At 46.2% G+C, this 15,412-nt stretch overlaps 1 protein-coding gene across 1 annotated transcript; it reads right to left on the bottom strand.

Annotated features, from left to right (window-relative positions):
• Window positions 1-6,929: 6,929 nt before the first annotated feature.
• Window positions 6,930-7,646, bottom strand: LOC135372082 (uncharacterized protein K02A2.6-like). The gene has a single exon (XM_064605805.1). It carries the CDS (start codon window positions 7,644-7,646, stop codon window positions 6,930-6,932), a length of 717 nt encoding a protein of 238 aa, XP_064461875.1.
• Between the last annotated feature and the right edge of the window lie 7,766 nt (window positions 7,647-15,412).

Here is a 15,412-nt window from a genome sequence, read left to right as displayed (position 1 = left end):
ACCCGAGAGGTCTGCCTGCCTGATTAGGCGGCATGTTTCTCGGGAAGGGAAAGGTGGTGGAGGAGAGGAGGAGAGGAAAGGGTGAAGTGGAAGACCGAGCGGAATCCGCTCGGGGGGAGGATAGCTGCGTCCATGGGCCGACTTCAGGGGAACTGTGCCGGCATACGCCTATTACACATCTGAGGGAAACCCAGGAAAAACCCCAGACGGCACAGCCGGCCCGCGGATTCGAACCGCGGAACTCCCAGTCTCCAAGCGCACGCGTTACCGCTGCGCCACCGGAGCTGGTGCCACACGGCTTAGGAGGAGGAGGGAGGAGGAGTGTCGTTGGGAGGAACCCGAGAGGTCTGCCTGCCTGATTAGGCGGCATGTTTCTCGGGAAGGGTGGTGGAGAGGAGGAGAGGAAAGGGTGAAGTGGAAGACCGAGCGGAATCCGCTCGGGGGGAGGATAGCTGCGTCCATGGGCCGACTTCAGGGGAACTGTGCCGGCATACGCCTATTACACATCTGAGGGAAACCCAGGAAAAACCCCAGACGGCACAGCCGGCCCGGGGATTCGAACCGCGGACCTCCCAGTCTCCAAGCGCACGCGTTACCGCTGCGCCACCGGAGCTGGTCCCCACGGCTTAAGACCGAACTCAGCGAGCATTCTTGGAACACTGGGCATTGTTTCGACTACGATAACGCGGTGACCTTGGCACGCGAGCAAAGATGGGGACCGAGGAAGCTCCTGGAATCGTGGCACATACGCGCTGATCCCTTGCATTGTAACAAAAACCGTGGCTCCCTTCCCGAACAATACTGTCATCTCCTTAAGTAGCGACAGATTGTTGGCCCTCCCGCTCAGTCTTGCACTGATGATGCCCGTCGTATGAGAGGCGAAACGTCTACTTAAAGTTGTTATTTGTTACGTTAAGTCGGAGTCCTCTCTTTCGTTCATTCTTACTTGCAACATATCAAATACTGTAAGCCCGTCAACATAGAATGTGCAAACAAATAAATAAAACAACAAATAAATTGACACATAAAAAAAAAATTCGGCTGACCCGCTCTTCCGTGGAGGAGTGCTAAGGATCGACAAAAGTGTCCCGCGTCTCACGGATATTCGCTCCTTCATCACCCTAAGGAACAGAGTCGTTATCTAATGGGGCATTTCATTGACAGAGCTGGGTCAAAGCTTTGCCCCGGCAAGGGGCAAAAACTGTTTCATTGGCAGAAGCGGGGCATGCGGAGGAGGGGTAAAAAAATTGCTCCAAAGAGCAACAGTTTAGGTTTTCCCGCCGATTTTAATCCAAGTGCCAGCTAAATTAATCCATGTGCCATGCAAACTTTATAGGGCATGGATTAATTTAGCTGGCACTTGGATTAAAATCGCCGGGAAAACCCAGCGATTATCTCAGCGGAACACGACAGAGAAGAGGAGGCATGCGCGCGATAACTGAGGGCGTGATGTTCGAGTTTTCCTTTCTTTTTACTCGTGTGTCGCGCAGGTTCTGGTACGTCTCATCCACACTGTAAACATTGCGCGTCCCGCTGTGTGTAATTACATTGTGCGATTCCGAAGCATTTTGCTGAACCTCACGTGGCCAAAGCGTAGCCGAGAAAGCACTCGGGTCACGCGCTATGCACAGAGCGCGCATCGTACCTTGAATGTTAACGCATTCCATTGGCAAAGATGCGTCAAATTTTTGCCCCAGGAAGGGACAAAAACTGAACTCATTAGCAGAATTGACGTCGAAAGTTTCATTGGCGGAGCAAGGACAAAACGTTTGCTCGAAAGTGCAATAGTTTTTGAGCCACGAGACCAAAGCCAACCCGGGAAAGCACGGGCTCACGCGCTATGCGCAGCGCGCGCTTCGTACCTTGAACGATTGTTAGCATTCCATCGACGACGCAAGCCCGTGTGACCCCGCCGGGGGCATACACTCGAAGCCCACCCAGCGCGGGGCAAAATCTGCTCTCCCAATGGAATACGCCAAAAGCAATCCCGTGGGACTCCGCTGGGAGCATGCACGAAGCGCCCACCCAGCGCGGGGCAAAAATTGCTCTCCCAATGGAATTCGCCATAATTATCTGTCGCCGGCGAACGCCCAGCACTCTTTCTTCCACCTCTTCTTCTGTTTCTTACGTCAATACATCTTATAAATCGGAATGCCAATTTGAAAAGATGAGCGAGACGAAAATAGGGAGGATTTTAAGACGTCACGATCAACTGCACACAGTGGTGTCTCGTTGCGTGTACACAAGAGTTTACATGCCCACCAATAAGAACAATTCTCGAAAATATTTAAGGGCACGAAGAGGAATCGACGCACGTCTCGAGCGTTCGGAGTATACTTTGAGAGTGCGTGGCGAACTCACGCGTTAACCCATTTAAGTGACATTCAAGACATTTGCTCATAATTCAGCAAACCATATAAAACACTTCGCTCCGTGGAAACCTCATTGTGAAAGTTCACAAGGAAACCGAGCAGGCACTGAAAGTGCTCAAAGTACTCCTACTCAAAGTACCTTTCAAAATACTTTGGACGAATACGATGCACTTATTGAGAAAACGATTTTTTGCTTTGCCGTCCGATCGTCCGCTTGAACCATTGACGTCACGGTCGGCTATCGCTTTGGCTCTTCATGGTTTGGTTACTCGCTCGCAATTTGGCAGTCAAGGTGCAACCAAGATGGGAGGCCGTTTCCGTCACCCATTCCCTGCATAGAGGGAGTGAGGAGGAGGAGGAGGCAGAGAGAGAGAGGGGGGGTAGAAAGGGCACAATGCTGTCCTCCTCTCTCAGTTGCTGTGAGCTTGCTGAATGCAGCGCTGCAATGTGCCGGCCCGGGAGCGCTCTCACGGTATCACCATAAGTATAAAACTCCCATTTCCAAGCAATGAAGTTACAATTAGTGGACCTAAGTACCTCCAGAAACGAATGATCTGTAACAAGATTGTATTTCGCTTCTTGTGACGAGTGAGGAATTTAGCGTAGAAGCTGGATGTCAAGTTTTCCCCCTGTGAGCACCCCAAGTTTCTTTACGCTGTGGTGATAAATCGTGAGGATAAGAGTAGGCAGCACCACTATTAATCGGAGGTGTAATAATTTACCGCTTCATACAGATACGTGAGTAATTCAGGAGTAACTAAATTGCATTAAATATGGAACCGTAAATGTAACGAAGTTGAATTTAACCATCCTGGTAAAAGCTACATTTGTTCAAGTAACTTGTACAACTGTTGTTATCACATGCGCCTATTTTCATTCGAAAACTTGAAAAGCAGCATGGCAAGATACTTATTAGATATACAAATTGATAAGTAGTAGAATTAGTAGATCAGTACAGTGGTTTATCCAGAACGCCAAGCACGGAAGTTCTTGCAAAAAATGGGAGGGATAAAAAATACAGTTGCGTCATAACAGCATCAGTATCGGCATGTGTCTACGAGACTACGACTGAAATGTCTGAGTCCCCCCCCCCCCCTGGTTGGAGAAAAGGTTAGGGGGTGCATACAAACACTTGGGGATGTAAGGGGGTTTGGATAAATCACTGCAGCTGAATACCCATGCCATTAGAGAACGCCAGGTGTTATTAACGTTTGATAGAAAATATGCAGTATACGTCACACTGGAACAGGGACATGGTAGGTGAGTCTCATCTTAGCAGCTGTTGATTCAGTACAGCCTCTTCACCTTCAGTGCTCTCGTCTTTCTGCATATCTTTTTAGTCAGTTAAGTTTTAGTAAGTTATGCTGTAACAATGGTGCGAAGCTCGCCATGATCACCCTCTACAGTTACACCCTTTAGGAGGTAATAGTTGTCGCATACCTTGTGCCTAAAAGGTTGAAAAGTTCTACCTGCTACCTACGAATGATACGGTTAGCGCTTGTGATTCGGTAACCGATGGGGGAGTACGCCTTTTTGTAGCAATTTGGATATATGATACTTGTTTTTACCACCCTTTTACATCCTTTATCAGACGCTCTGTTGACCTAGGTGGTAACTATAGAAGTTGCCACCTTTTCACACCCTTTTTTCTTAGAGTGTGGGGTGGGTGCCGGAAACTGTTTCCTCGCCAAGGTGCCAGCAGCTTTGAAGAAACTGCATTGATTTCGATTGAAACAGATATCACTGGTGACAGGCCAAAACGACGGATTTTGCGCCCACTTTTATCAACACCATCTGCATAGAGAGAGCAATGTTGGGAAGACCCAAAACTGCAGAAATGTTGCTGCAGAGTGATTCGCCAGGAGAGCAGCAGAACCGCTTCTTCATAACAGACGGAGGTACCCGGGTTCGAATCCCGGTGCCGGCTGTGCTGTCTGGGGTTTTTCCTGGGTTTTCCTCAGACGCTTTCAGACATATGTCGGCACAGTTCCCCTAGAAGTCGGCCCAGGACGCACATTTCCCCAGGGCGTCAGTCGTGACGTTGCCCACATACGTGAGGCCGACAACGGCAAGCCCTTTCACTATCACCACCACCACCACCACCATAACAGACGGATGCCGGTATGGCGCGAAGATGTATGTATAAATAAAACTCAATGATATAATGCAAAATCTTAAGCATCTGGGGCGTATTTCTTGCTCTTTTCTTGTGATTGCGATCTTAACTATGCCTAACGCCAGCGACGAAATATTTCATTTTCGGGTAAATAATGGTGGCGGAACGCAAGCTGAAGCCGATTTTGCAGATCGATACAAGAGGGTATATACTCACAGAATGAAATTTGAGTAGTTTATAGAAAAAGAAAATAAATTGTCACGAAATCGCCTCTTCGCCGGCACAGGTTTTCTTGCCTTTGTTCCAGCGAGATGCGTCTGTTTGCATTTAAAGCATCCATCTTAAATTTCCAGTCCTGTATCTGCTGCTTATGTCTATACGAAGTTTCAGTGTCCGTTTGATGTATGCAACATGGGCCTAAAGCCCGCAATGTCATTCCATTTTGCTTCAAATACCGGAGTGGAGACGCTTGTGTCAAACCGAATAGGCACAACTTGTGGGATTATATGAGTTCGCCAGGGTCACCGTGGATGGAGTTTTAAAGACGAAGGTTACGTTGGGTAGTGCTTTATAACACTGATACGGACGCTGGAGAGAAACACGTAACTCTCGTACGTGGTGTGCGCCTAACCTCGATGCGAAAAGGCATCTATACAGTGACGGTGTAGTACAAAGACGACGGCGCCGTCGTTGGAGCGCAGTGTCAATGCGTCACTGAGTAAGTAGATACAGGATGCGACTGTCGAACTCAGTAGATGTGGGGTGTAGCCAGGGAGAGGTTTAGGGCGTTCAACCTCCTCTCCCCACGAAATTGAATCTTTGGTAGTGCTTTGGGTAGAGGGAACGAAGGGGGGAATCCTCCTCCTCATGTAAATTCCCTATAGAACCCCTCCCCCCACAAATATTTTTCTGTGCACCATCCTGTGGTAGACGAAGCCTGAAGGGTCCTGAAGCACATATTTGTATTCTGCAAATTACTGCGTACATGTTGAGCATCGACGATACTACGAAAGACTGTAAGAACAACGTTAATATTAAGCTATTGCTTCTGCAGTTACCTTGATTACCGGAAGTGTTGCACGTTATCCTATACACTATACAACATGTGCTTGTCTTAAAATGCAACTCTGATTTCTTGATTGCAGGCTCAGTGAAACATGTGAGTATGTTGCTACGCTGCCCCGTTCTGTCTAGCAGATAGCACACATGAAGTCACCTGCGCAGATATGCATTGTGCCTGTATTGTACCCCCAGAAGGCACGTTTCTGGTCCAGAAATAGTTGAGGCTGCATCAAGACGTAAATCTGGAGGGTACCAGGAGGGCCTGACCCCCTGACTTTAACATGGCGTTAATTTTGCCGCAGGCGTCATGCAAAAGTTTGCAGCCTCACAGCTGAGTCCCTTGATAAGTGCTCTCACACAACAAAAGAAAATGGGTAATGTAGAGCTTGCACTCGTGATTTCATTTGCTATAAGCTACGGTGACGTCTCACACCTACCTATGTACAGCGCCAAGAAGCCTGATCCAGTTAAACGGCAACAAGACATAACATTGCAAAAGCAACAACACGATCACACGAATGAAAACGAAACAACGCCTTTATAATCCTTGCAAGAATTCTCGAGGTCATGACAGTCACGACTACAAAATACTTGGCACGACTACGGAAAGCAGAGCCAGATTTGATGATGCTAAGGTTTCCTGCCACGAAAGTCAGCTCAGCCACAAAATGCACCAGGCGTGATACTCACAATCAGGAATCGGAACCGGAGCTGAACCCGAACCGAAAACCGGAAAAAAACGTTATTTTCCATCGAACCCGAACCGAACCGAACCCGAACAATTTTTTTGCTTGTCCTGAACCGAACCGGAACTGACCCGAAAAAAACTGATACGGTTACCGGTTCGGGAATCGGTTAAGAGGTGAAGTACCGAACTGTAGTATCGACCGACCTTTTTTCGATTATTTGTTTTTTGTACGATGCCAGATGAGAGTAAAAGTTTATGATGTATCGCCAGTTTTTTGCCGGAACAATGAGGGCCCTGACCGGGTTCTGCCAAAAGGCTTCCAGCACTTCGCTTTTCGTTCTCAGCAGACGACCACGGGAGTGCAATACAATAACATATCAGAGCCCTGTACTCCCTTGGGATGCCCTGACCATCTTGTGCAACGAAGAGGCAGAGAGTGAAACCGAAACTATGCAAACCTTCGTGCGTTTCCCTAAGAACGTGTAGCAGCCCCAGCGGTGCCATCATCATCTTCGATCAGCATCTCGCGCCCGCAGTTTCAACAACTAGTTGTTGGAACTCAAGGAGAGACAAAGAGAACCGGCTGGTTTGACGGCGAGAGCCCAACTGATTTATTTTCCGCGGCTAGGCGGGCGCGAGATGCTGATCGAAGATGATGATGGCACCGCTGGAGTGTGTGAAACTATCCCAGCTAGAGATAAAAGAGACACGTCCGGCCAGTGAGCTCAAAAACGAAGGAATGATTTATTCTGCACGGCCTCGCGCTGCGGCGCGATGGGGTCTGTGACGGTTCGGAGCTATCGGCTGTCAGGCGAGTCTTCAACTGGTCGGCATGAACTCTGCGTCGGCGGCCACCAGCGAATTGGACCTCGTAGATGACCGTGCCCACTTTACCGGTTATGGATCCCTTAACCCAGTGTTGCCTGTCCATCGGATCAGCAGCCCAAACTGGTTGGTCAACCTCAAAAAGTCTGTCCTGCGCACACCGGTCGTAATTCCGTTTCTGCCTGGTCGCAGCATGTAGGCGATGTGTGTCTAAGGCGGGTCGCAAGAGGTCAATAGCCGTTCTGATTTGTCTTCCCATGAGGAGCATAGATGGAGATTTGCCTGTCGTTGCATGTGGGGTGACGCGGTACTGCGTCAGGAACTTTTGAATTCCGTCCTTGGTTGTTCCTCCCATCCGCAAGGCGGACTTGAACGTGCGTACGAAGTTTTCTGCTTGTCCGTTTGACTTTGGGTGGTAAGGCGGTGTAAGAACGTGTTGAATGCCATGCTTTGTTACAAAGTCCTTGAAGGTCTGGCTGGTGAATTGGGGTCCATTGTCTGTAACCAGCTGCTCAGGAAGCCTTTGGCGGACGAAGATGTCTTGCAGCGATGTCGTGGTGGCGGAGGCAGAAGCTGTCGGCATGTACGCCACCTCAGGTCATTTGCTGTAGGCGTCGATAGTGATGAGGAAATGCTGATGTTTGAATTCAGCGAAGTCACAATCAACGCGAACCCATGGTCCAGCTGGAGGCTCCCATTGGTGGAGAGGAACAGGCCGCTTTTGTTCACTGAACTCTGCACATTCTTCACAACTACCGCATAAGGTCTCAATGTCCTTGTCTATCTTCGGCCACCACGCGTAAGACCGGGCAAGCAACTTCATCTTCGTCTGGCCGGTGTGACCGGAATGCAAGACATCTAGGACCTTAGACCTGAACTTCCTCGGTATCACCGTTCGCATCCCCCAGACAATACAGTCGCGAAGCACTGTGAGTTCAGTTTGTCGGGCAGCAAACGGTTCAGCATCCGGAGATACACGAGAAGGCCATCCTTCCAGGATATACCGGTATAGGCCTGAAAAGAGAGGATCCCTGGCTGTTTCCTTGGCAATGTCATCAGCAGAGATAGGAAAACTGATATCGGCAAGATGAGACGGCGGAACATCGACGTGGTTGACTTCCTCCTGGATCAACTTGTCGAATTGCAGATCCGGCCCTACACTCTAAATCTGGTACCGTCTGACGACCGCTCATTCAAAAGGTAAAAAATTGCAATAATGTAACCCCTGATCTGGAAGGTACCGTGAACCTGCTAAAGCCGAGGAGGTACAGAACACGCTTTTCTCCAGGAGGTTTGCCGGAGGTGCTCATCGCCCTTTCTCTCTCTCCAATACCCTCTCCCGCTGTTATTCCACAACCGTGCACACACAAAAATAGAAACAGCCGGGTCCATTTGAATTATTTATTAACACGGAACAGTATATACCACAGAAATATCTCCGCGCACACGATAACAAATCGAGTAACATGCAACCAACTTTTTTTCCAACGAATTACCGGTATCTTCCTTGCTGATACGCAAGAGACGAAAAGACTGTTTGATGGGCACCTGCACATGGGAGAGCGAAACCCAGTCAGCCATATACAACCTTAGGATGTCCCATGGAGTAACGACCTCGGACAACCAGACGTCCGCAGGACGTCGGGAAACTTCCCACGGATGGAAATTGTACTAACATAGTTTGTTCAATGTTACCGCCCGAACCGGTCTACAGGACATCCTGGCCGACGGACAGAGGACTTATTTTGGATAATTTGAGGCATGTAGTGGGCTGTTCTGTGGTTATCCTGCGGACGCTGTGGCAGGTTTTTATTGGGTTCTACAGGTAGTATATTATTTTATTTACTTGTGGTGGTTACACAGTAAAGACAGCATATACAGAACAACGAACGTTTATTACACAATAAGAAACTTCAAAGCGGCACATCTGCGAGTGCTACAGTCCCTTAGACTGGAGGAATGTAGTTGGTGTGTAAGTCAGCTCCCACTTCTTCACTGCAAAAGAACAGGTTTAAGATTTTTCTGGAGCATCCTAGCTATAGCTTTTACAACACTGAGCATAGCTTTATTTTATCACCGTCAGTTAATTCCATGCGTCGTTCTAGACCTACGCAGATACATATGTCACAACGCAAAATGAACCTCTGAACCCAAATCAGAAATACTACCTGAAAACACTTCGTTATCCGAAATATATTGCACTCTGACAGGATAGGTGTACCCACCTCGATCAGCGATGCCACCGCTTGAACGAACACCGTTTGTTGTTTGACATATCCGTAGCTGATGTCCTCAGCTGTTGTGATAACCTGGAGACAGCAATATGGCGTCCGGCTCAATCGCTCCTTGCTGCCTGACCTGTTGTGGAAGACGACTATGAGCGGCGTCGGCTCGCCGTTCTGTTTTTGCATAGCTTACCTGTCGTACACGTTGCTGCTTCAGCGATACTTTAACCGAAGCGTGCACAAGTACCAACTTGTGTAGCTGACACACTCATCGACGGGCAAACTGGTCAAAACCAACCGCCACGGCCGCCTGCCCACTGTTGCCAGCCGTGAGCTGCTCTCGATTTCGTTCATGATCTCCTACCCCAGTCAAAAATGCGTCGCGGTAATGAACTGCATTTTGGGATCACAAGTACCAATAAAGCCAACTTGTGAGCCAGGTACACTAGATTAATGCTTATTGAAGTTGCAGCACTAATTCTAATCGAATTTCACTGCGAAGTCTTCTGACACGGACGCCCACACGACGTCCTCTGTCCATCCGACGTCCGTAGTTCATTGTATAATTTTGGGACATTAGATATCCTTTAAGGGTATCCTACGGAGATCTATAGGACATCGGTTCAGGCAGTTTGTTCTGGGATAATAACCGGACATCCGTAGGACAGATGTGGTTGACTGGGAAACACTATATTGACTAACGAATTTAGTGCAAACAGATAAAATACCTACCTTTGTTGAGTGACCCATTTCGAATGCAATTTGACGACACACAGCACCACATGATATGAAAATTTCATCAGAAGAATGTAACTGATTGCGCTTTGGACTAACCTCGCATTCAACAAAGCCGGCGCCGCTTGTTTTGATTCCTGAAACAAAAGATATAACAAATATGACGTGAATACCAAAAGGTCAAGGACCGATGTCTTCCGTCACAACTACTGTATATGATATGAAGCGAGATGAACGGATCCCGGATGAGCACCTGCATACGGAACAGCGAGAACATTATATCAGGGAGTCAATCCAAACAGATGAACTCCCACCTTTCTTGTGTAATCGATCCACTGAGTAGTCTGACGACATAAGAGGCCACACGACCTGAAAGTTTCTTTTCGGAACAACGTAACTCATTGTAGTTTGGGCTAACCCTAAACAAGTGTTCTCCCCGTTCTCGCATTCAACGAAGCCGGCGCCGCTTCTCTTGAATCATAAAAGAAAACATATAACAATTGTGATGTGAATAGTAAAAGGTCAAGGTACGTACCGATGTTTTCCCTCATAAGCGCGATGCGATTTAGAAATCTCGCAAAACGCAATCCAACGGTCGCAAATTACGTCGACATGCAGCCGGACCGCGGGGCTAACCGGCAGAAGTAAACAAACCAGTTCCGCAGCAGCGCCGTTAGGGAAACTCGTACTTTTTGCGCTTATATAGACAGTCAGCTTATCCGTTTTTTAATAAATTAACAATAATATTAAATCGTTGAGTCGAGTCTAAAAGAGTGTCAATACAATATGAATAAATTAGCTTCAAAAGGGCTGGTCGGCGACCTTGTGTTGTGTTGTGTGTGTGTTTTTCACTGATCAGTTTTTTTTCCCTTTCTTGTGCCATTACTTGTAATAAAGGTTGATCTGTCCTTTTGTTCCTCCGTCATCACGTCCTCATTCAATATGAATTTGCTATCTTTTTTAGGGACTGGGAGAGACTGACACTTTGTACGCGTGCTTCGTACCCGAAGCAGAAAATACAAGGGAGAGCCCCAATATTTTTCGGACTTTATTTTACAATACTAGAGATTTTAAGCGATTAATTTACTGTCTTCCAGCTAATTCAAACTACTTTTATTGCGGGTATGTGTACAAGAATCACAGCATATTAGGTATCACCACGGTGGTATCACACACTCGAACCATGCAAGTCCTTTTAGACGAGTAAGCAGTTCGCTAAACATATCACAGTTAATACAGGTATATACATATATCACTCCTGGTATTAATGTATACCGACTGTATACGGTCAGCCAGCCTTTGCAGCCGTTCAGGATTCCCTGCACAGAACTCCTACTAACTGTCCACATCTAGAGCACACAATAAACATCACAGTTGCATTTCAAAATGTTGTGAACTGTACTGTGTTGAGTCTGTTGGCTGCCAACTTCAGCCCAGAAAGCTGAGTAAGAAAAAACACTAAACTGTTTTAGTCATAAGCATGAAGTGCCTTTCTTCTGCTTTAGAAAACACAGTACTTAATACACCATTCTGTTTATATTACAACACCAGAAGAGCATCACTGCTGCGTTAATCCTTTTGGGACAACAGAGACCACACTAAGCCAGAGATGAGACATTGTAGAGAAACAAACAATACAAAACTTATAGCATACGTAGAAAACGAGTTAAACGTGATGAACACAACTCTTTTTGAAATGGGGAGTCTTTCATTAGCACTGTTTGCAAGAGTCCCAGTGTTTGTCCAAATGCGTTCGAATATTCCAGATCCTTCACATAATATACACACAGTAGCACTATCAGTGCCATTTCCATGGAGCATGTGCTGTCGAGAGCGACAACCTCCGTGTTTTTTACTATGGCCTTTCTGGAACAGAAGTACAACCTTGGGCCAGGGACGCGCTCACCATCGGAGGGCTCCTCCTGATAAATGTAGAAAGGAAAAGTTTCTGAGAAACCATTTCTGAAATAGATGGGTAGAAATCCAGCGAACTGGTAGAGATGTAGGAAGGGAGTTGCCTCAGGACAGAAGCCGCATGAACCTTTAAACACGTCACACCTAACCCTTTAAATACCATGCCAATGATGAGGACGGTGCCCAGAAGAAGAACAGTCTCTGTTCGAAATATCGGCGGCTTCTGTCCTGAGGCAACTCCCTTCCCATTTCTGAAATAGGCGCATGAAAGCGCACTGCCACCTCTGAGAGATGCTTTTCTAAGCACACAGGAAGTAGCTGCTGCAATACAAGTAGAGGAAAAATAATTGACTGCTATATTCAAGGACAATAATTAACCGCTCCAAAGAACGGGTACTCATTCATTTACATAGCAAGAAGCAATACAAAGACCTGGGACAACAACATACCACTGAGATTAGGTTAACTGATCGCCTTGATCTGAAATATTTATCCACATCTAGAAATGATGTTCCACCAATTTGCTTGGTGAATGTATGTAGTACATGGTTGAGTGTCCCCAACATTGCCTCTGTCGGCTGTTGAAAGCGTAGCTCAGCTTCACAGGAGAGCTGTAAAGATGCAAGAAATTAGGCATCCATTACATATAACGCTCATATCCTGATTCTCTCTTATGGCGTACAATTATCACGTTATGTTTCTCTGTTTGACCCTGAACTTTTAAGCACACTGCTTTCACCGGGATGATTTACCAGAAAAGCTACACAAACCACAGGCAGGAAATCAACATGTACAGATATATCACACATGCATGATTAAGAAATAACAAGATGCATACCCATATAAAGTGCCGTGCATGCAGAGTAAGTTCAGTAGAGACACAAACAAAGAGTGTACTGGTTTAAAATAAACATATTGAACAAACGCTACGAAACACATGCGCAGAACCAAATGGATGGACCAACAACAGGCACCCCTCTGTGCAATGTGATCAAAGTGTTATAAATTCCGTTCCGCTCTCGTGCGGGCGACAGTACATTGGGCAGATAGGCGATTGTTTGAATGAAAGACTACTTTAGCACTGCAGCAAAATGTGCTAACGGTTCTAGCTCGCCACCACACAGGTCTATAGGCATGGAAGTCACGGACTCGTATTGCATCGAGAGAGCTACGAACAATATCAGCCATAGATCTCTGTGTCCTTCAGTGTCTGAAGTCTCCTTCCTCTCTGGGGAGCTGGCCGACTAGCCTCCCGGCAGGGTTGCCCATTAAATGTTAGTTGTAGTTGAACACATGCCACGTGTGCCATGTCCATGCTTTTCTTAGTGTTCGTTCAGAAGTTTGTTCAGTATAAATTCACCATTTTAGTGAATATTTTCTATGCGTAGCGCAGAGGTACGTACAGTCTCTTGCTTCAGAAGATAGACTGGGAGGATGTCTACAGGAGTACTCTTCCTCATGCTGTAGCTCGATTTTAGGAGCTTATTCACGCGGCTAATATTTACTGGAAACGTACCTTCCCCAAATGCTTCAAGTGCCTGCAGGTTGTGTTAGAGACACTAGTGAATTTATGGATGCATGTACATTTTTCTTTGCCTTTTATATCGTAGAATACATAAAAAAATAAGTCATTGCTCTGTCATGCAGATTATGGGACATACCAACACCTCACAGCTTCATTGCTATTCAGCCACGCATGCGATCACTAAATTATACAAACCCAAAAGGCAAGCTTTTTTGGGGAATTGCTGGCTAACTGTAGGGCACACAGGAGATCTCCGCATCAATTAATGATTCTTACATTGAGCTCGTCTAGCGCATCTTTGGGTTCCAGTGGCGGAACACTGCTCACATCAACAGGTTCGTTTGTCTGTGGTTGTTGTCTGCAGGTTTTTTTTGTCTGCGCCCTGTTTTGCGACGTCGCAACCGTTTCAGCTTTCTTTTCAATGAGAGGTGATGGATGAAAACGCTCTGGAATCACAAGAGTAAGTTGCTCTCACATTCGAATGAAAGATGTGGGAGCCTTACCCAAGTGTACTTTGCTTTTGCCGGAAGCTTTGTGCCTGGTTTGGCCTTTGGCCAAATAATCCTTGGGTACTTTTTCATAATTGCCTCTCCAAGGGATCGGTATCGCCAGCGTAAGCGCCATGACTCCTCATTCATAATGAGACCATGTGCACTGTAAAAATGGAAACAGAAATTGCGAGTTGGGCTCGATGCAGTCTTCTTACATGATTTTCGGTACCGGGCAAAGTACCTCAAACTTATACATGAAGTAAAGTGCCAAGCACCTAGTACCTGTTATATATAACAGGTACTAGGTGCTTGGCACTTGTTGCAGTATTTGCAGTATGGTACTTTGTACTGTGCGTAAACTATAGTTTACGCACAGTACGAAGTACCATACTGCAAATGTACTGAAACTAAAGTATGAAGGCTTTTGCAAAGTACTTAAAATATGGATCAAGTACATCATATCGCTGGACGTTTCAACAGTTGGTAGGTGATACAACGTGAGGTAATTATGTTTGTAATGTTATCTTTAGAAAGCTTTTAGCAAGCATTTCTGCAAAATGCTAGTTAGGTAACATGGATAGTTACGCGTTAATATGAACCAAAAGAAATGATGTGCTGACCAAGTTTTGCACTTGTATTGCCAATTGGATACTTCAGTACTTGAAAGGAAGGTACTGAAGAAAAGTATTTAAAATACAGTATAAAGTAGACAAATCAAAATGTACTGTAAGTCAAGTATAATTAATGATAAATGTACTTGAAGCAGCACATGAGTTATTGGTACTTCAAGTACTTCCCATCACTGCTATGCAGTCTTGCAAATATAGCCCATTTCCTTAGCTAGCCCAGCTTAGCTAGAGTTTGCAGAGGCTTACAGCATAACAAAATGTCATAGCCAAAGTGGTTTCAATAAAGAAGTGACTGATATGCTGGAAGGGAATATCACACTGCACTAGCTTCCCTAGAGGGATTAAAAAAATTAACGTACTCTAGGAACTCAGTCAGTTCGGAAGTCAGAAGGAAGTCAGTTCGTCTTGAAATTGACGTTGGAGTGTCCTCTCCTCTACAGATGAGAGGCTGGCACCTTCAAGCAATGGCTGAACCACGTGTGAAAAGTGAGGCAACTCATTATTTTCAGACCATGTGAGTCGCTCCTGAAAACATCATAGACAAAAGAATGTCACACTTGTGTTCTATTGAAATGTTATATTTAGGAAAAGTAAAAAACGTCAGCTGTTCAACATCAACACTCTAACCACATCATGATTACATGAAGAATAAATCATCCTATGTCCCATACAAATTTTATGTACAACTTCAGCAATCTAGGGAGAGAAGTGTAGGCAGCGCGGGATAGTATAGACACCCCTGCTGCATGTGTACGTGTAACATGGCCATGGATATAACAGCTTTTCGGGTGATATGATAGCCTCATGATCAACATCCTTCAGCAAAAAAG

Source organism: Ornithodoros turicata, unplaced genomic scaffold (genome assembly GCF_037126465.1).
Source record: "Ornithodoros turicata isolate Travis unplaced genomic scaffold, ASM3712646v1 Chromosome13, whole genome shotgun sequence".
In the NCBI taxonomy this organism is placed as follows: Eukaryota; Metazoa; Arthropoda; class Arachnida; order Ixodida; family Argasidae; genus Ornithodoros; species Ornithodoros turicata.
This window is presented reverse-complemented; position numbering and strand designations above follow the sequence as displayed.